The 4,403-nt window shown below is 58.8% G+C and overlaps 1 protein-coding gene across 1 annotated transcript; it reads left to right on the top strand.

Annotated features, from left to right (window-relative positions):
* Positions 1-1,444: 1,444 nt before the first annotated feature.
* On the top strand, positions 1,445-3,736 carry ADM (adrenomedullin). The gene is made up of 4 exons (XM_060157798.1): positions 1,445-1,583; positions 2,020-2,138; positions 2,291-2,440; positions 2,647-3,736. The coding sequence occupies exons 2-4, from the start codon at positions 2,041-2,043 to the stop codon at positions 2,963-2,965; spliced, it is 567 nt and encodes a 188-aa protein (XP_060013781.1). The 5' UTR covers positions 1,445-1,583; positions 2,020-2,040; the 3' UTR covers positions 2,966-3,736.
* Positions 3,737-4,403: the final 667 nt, after the last annotated feature.

The raw sequence follows: 4,403 nt of genomic DNA, 5'->3' as shown, positions 1-4,403 counted from the left end.
GGGTGTGTAACTTGCCCAGGTTCACAAAGAGAATTGCCGTAGGGTGAGAGAAGAAGCTGCACCACAGAGTTCCAGTGGTCCCGCGCGCCCTCCGCCTCTCAGTCTCGGCCCTCGGCTTCAGGACCTGCATCCAGGGAAGTGGGTGATAGGATACCAGAGGCCCTCCTGCAAGAAGTAGGGAGCCCCGCGGGGTTAAGTTCCCTCCCTAGTTTGGCCTCCCGAAGTTAAGTAAGAAAGTGAAGTCAAGAAGCAGTGATGGAAGAGCATAAACGGTGACAAACGTGCTTGGGGGTGATTCATCATGAAAAGGCATAAATCCTTGGGCGAGGGCTAGGACTCTCCTCTCTCCCTTGACAAGATGATGGTACTAGCCTAGAAAAATCCACGCGGCGCCCCAGTCCAGTCGGCCGTGCATGCTTGCGGGGCCGAGCTGGGACACTACTGTTTACCACCTTTGGTGTGACTTTGGGCAAATGCTTACCCCTCTGAACTTTAGTTTTCTCATTTCACCAGGTAGAAAGTTGATGTTACCTTCCTTGTCTAACTCAAGGTAGGTGTGAAGATCAAAGGAGATCAGAATGTGGCCATGCTTTGTAAAGGGATTAACATAAGTGAAGCATTAGTGTGCTTCCCTGGCAGTATCCTCACGTTTACAAGGGGGTGAATGAAGGCTCCAAGGGCAGCCAGGCAAACTCTCAGGTTGTAACCTTATAAGGCATACTTGGATTAAAAGGGAAAAAAAATGAAACTGTATTCTTCGTCCTAATTTTGGTTATTCCTTTATTTCCAAATAGGCATGCAAATTCTGAAACTTCAGGTAAGTCCCCCCTTCTAAATCCCAATTCTCACATCAGCCTTTCCGAGCCTTGCCCCTATTGCGAAATCTTACTAGCCCATCCTCAGAACCCCGGAGTCTCGGCTAGCCCCCCTTCTCTCAGCTGTGCTCTGTGCTCTGCCCCTGAGGCTCCGCTGAAGTCTGGGGTCGCGGCCAGGTCAGGCGCCGAGCCGGCACGGGGCGCGGTCCACTCGAGGCCACAGCTCCAGAGGTCTGGAGTTCGGGTCATCCGCGTGATACCCCGCGCTGGCTCTCGCAGTTGTGTGCCAGAAGACGTTATACTCTGGGCTGCATAAGTCCTAGGTAAGGACCCCCAAGAGGTTGTACCGGCTCTGCTTCGTCCGGGCTTAAGGTCTGAACTCTGTGCCCAGTGAGTCAGGGCTGAGGCAGTTCCTGCACCAATCTCCTGGAGCTCATCTCTGAGCCCTCTAGGCATGAGGGACCCCCCACCTCACCTCCAAACCCCACACCCGAAGGCAAGCAATGCGCGCTCCCGATTGCAGAGCGCGCGCCCAAGGGAGGAAAGGGAGGGCGCGAGGGCAGCCTAGGCCCCGCCCCCTGCGCTCTTATAAAGCGGAGGAACGAGAGCCGGCCACTCAGTGGTTTCTTGGTGACATTAGGCGGAACGGGTCGAACCTTGCCATCTCTGGTTTCTCACCGCAGCTTGGACGTCTGGGTTTTGCCACTGCCAGAGCGACGTCTCAGACTTAATCCTCCAAAGATCTCGGCAGATCACCCCCTCAAGCAGGTAAGCACCGCGGGCCGGGCGGGTTAAAGGTGGGGAGGCTTGCCCAGGCCGGAGACTAGGAGCGCTGGGTGAGGGGTACAATCCACTTTGGAGGGTCCTCTGCCGGGTGCGTCCCACATCCCGGGCCCAGCTCGTGGACACAGCTGGAACTCCAGAGACCCAGTCCCCTCTGCTCCGTCAGCCAATCCGAGAAATTGAGCGGGGAACCTCTGGGAGCCTGGCGTGGGTCAGTGGCCTCCCCTGCGGGGCCTGTCACCCCCCTGGCGGGTGCAAATGCCGCTGGCGCCTCTCTGCGCCCCGGGGAGATAAGCGTCTGAGTCCGGCAGAGCGCGGGTTGAGCTTGCCCACTCCGGGGCCCCCCGCCCGCCTCCGTGCCCCGCCCGGCGGTGCGGCAGACCCGGGCGCTCACGCTCGGCTCCTCTTTCTCCTTCCCCAGGGTCTACGCATCGACGCTGGGATGAAGCTGGTTCCCGTCGCCCTCATGTATCTGGGCTCGCTCGCCTTCCTAGGCGCGGACACCGCACGGCTCGACGTGGCGGCAGAGTTCCGAAAGAAGTGAGTCGCAGGCAGCGCCTGCCCCAGTTCTGGTACCTGCAAGACAAGGGAAACTAACCATTGGTCCCCGAGGGGTTAGAAGTGAACAGGAGCAGGGATGGGCCAAGACCTCGCCTGGACGATTGCGAATCGAGTCTATTTGTGTTGTTTAGATGGAATAAGTGGGCTCTAAGTCGTGGAAAAAGAGAACTTCGCGAGTCCAGCAGCTACCCCACCGGGCTCGCCGATGTGAAGGCAGGGCCTGCCCAGACTCTCGTTCGGCCGCAGGATGTGAAGGGCGCCTCTCGCAGCCCCCAGGCAAGGTAACTATGCGGGGCGCCGTCGCGGGGTGGGCAAGGGGAGCTCTCCTCCGTTGCCCTGGCCCTGGGGATCATCGGGGCTGTATGGCAGTTCAGATGGAGGTAGCAGTTAGCAGCTCCCTCTGGTCTTAGAATGGCTCCGTTCCCGCTGGCTGGGGCCAAAGACCTGCTTGATGGGGGTCTCATGTGGCCTTCCTTCCCTTCTCCAGCAGTCCGGACGCCGCCCGCATCCGAGTCAAGCGCTACCGCCAGAGTATGAACAACTTCCAGAGCCTGCGGAGCTTTGGCTGTCGCTTCGGGACGTGCACGGTGCAGAAACTGGCGCACCAGATCTACCAGTTCACGGACAAGGACAAGGACGGCGTCGCCCCCAGGAGCAAGATCAGCCCCCAGGGCTACGGCCGCCGGCGCCGACGCTCCCTCCCCGAGGCCGGCCTGGGACGGACTCTGTCTTCCCAGGAGCCACAGGCGCGCGGGGCCCCGGCCTCCCGGGCTCATCAAGTGTTCGCCACCCTTCTTAGGATTTAGGCGCCTGTGGCAGCAGCGAACATTCGCACATGCATCCCGCCGGCGCCTCCCGGGACGGAGGACTTCCCCTAGCCGAGCCTCTCAGCCTATGGGACCCGGGCTGAGACAGCCCTGAGAGACCGAGAGTCCGGGAGGTACCGTCCGGCGGCGAGCCCTGGCTTTGCAGGACCCCGTCCACCTCGGAGGCAGTGTTCTCTTCACCCTAATTCGGCCCGGGTGCCCCGGGCGGTGAGGGGGGGTGCAGAGGAATCCAAAGGAGTGTCCTCTGCCAGGCTCATGGAGAGGAGAAACTGCGAAATAAATGCTGAGACCCCCAGGGGCAAGGGTCTGAGCCACTGCCGTGCCCGCCCACAAACTGATTTCTGATGGGGTGTCACCCCACTGGGGCGCAAGCCTCACTATTACTTGAACTTTCCAAAACCTAGAGAGGAAAAGTGCAATGTGTGTTGTATATACAGAGGTAATTATCAATATTTAAGTTTGTTGTGTCAAGATTTTTTTTTGTAACTTCAAATATAGAGATATTTTTGTACGTTATATATTGTATTAAGGGCATTTTAAAGCAATTATATTGTTCCCCTCCCCTCTATTTTAATACGTGAATGTCTCAGAGAGGTGTAACGTTGTGTGCTGCGTGGAATGTGAGCGTGTATGCGTGAAAGAGAGACTGGTTGCCTCTTGTGGAAGAAGAAAACACCATGTCTGTATAATCTATTTACATAAAATGGGTGATATGCGAAGTAGCAAACCAATAAACTGTCTCAATGCTGATTCATTCTCGGGTCACGAGTCTTGGGAGGGAGGGTGTCCCCAGTCTTGGTCCGCTCGGGAGCCCTGGGGTCCGGGAGCCTTGGGGTCCAGCCGCCTGGCGTGGGAAGGTAGGACGGCTGCGCTGGCGCGTGCTGGCTGCTCTCCGCGCTGGCTGAGCTGTCGGAGTAACGCTCTCTGGTGGGACGTGCGGAGAGCGTGTCTCGCGTGCGGGTCCGGGCTTCGAGGAGATGCTCCAGGTCACAGCCTCGTGTGGCGGCCGGGCCGGTTGGGGTAGGGTGAACCCTTAGTGGGGAGGCGAGCCTGGACTCTCCCGATTACGCAACAGAGTCCCAGATTTTATGGAGTTGCTCACGGAACCCTGCGCAATAAGCGCACCTCGGAGAGTTGGGGTGGTCTCCGAGGTCTTCCAGCTGAGGAGTGTCCCCCTGCTGCAGCGGGGCTAAAGTTAGAAGCGACTCCAGCAAAAAGTGCGAGCTCCTCCGGGAAATCCGCAGCCGGGCCAGTGACCCCAGTCCTCTCCCGGCCCAGTGCCCCAGAGAGTGTGCTGGCTCATAAGCGATACTGCGGCGCCCCCAGCCGGCCGCCTCCGACGCGCCAGAGAGCCTTCAGGCAGTACGTGCGGTTTAATAAGTCCTCCTACGTGGGAGTCAGCACACAGCCTTAATGA

The sequence above is a fragment of the Lagenorhynchus albirostris genome, chromosome 9 (genome assembly GCF_949774975.1).
Source record: "Lagenorhynchus albirostris chromosome 9, mLagAlb1.1, whole genome shotgun sequence".
Classification (NCBI taxonomy): Eukaryota; Metazoa; Chordata; class Mammalia; order Artiodactyla; family Delphinidae; genus Lagenorhynchus; species Lagenorhynchus albirostris.
This window is presented reverse-complemented; position numbering and strand designations above follow the sequence as displayed.

What these genes read in the sequence shown, in the direction of transcription:
- ADM (XM_060157798.1), top strand. Translation starts at nt 2,041, where the DNA reads ATGAAGCTGGTTCCCGTCGCCCTCATGTATCTGGGCTCGCTCGCCTTC. An exon ending in GCGGCAGAGTTCCGAAAGAA is followed by an intron (nt 2,139 to 2,290) that starts GTGAGTCGCAGG and finishes TGTGTTGTTTAG; the next exon opens with ATGGAATAAGTGGGCTCTAA. An exon ending in TCTCGCAGCCCCCAGGCAAG is followed by an intron (nt 2,441 to 2,646) that starts GTAACTATGCGG and finishes TCCCTTCTCCAG; the next exon opens with CAGTCCGGACGCCGCCCGCA.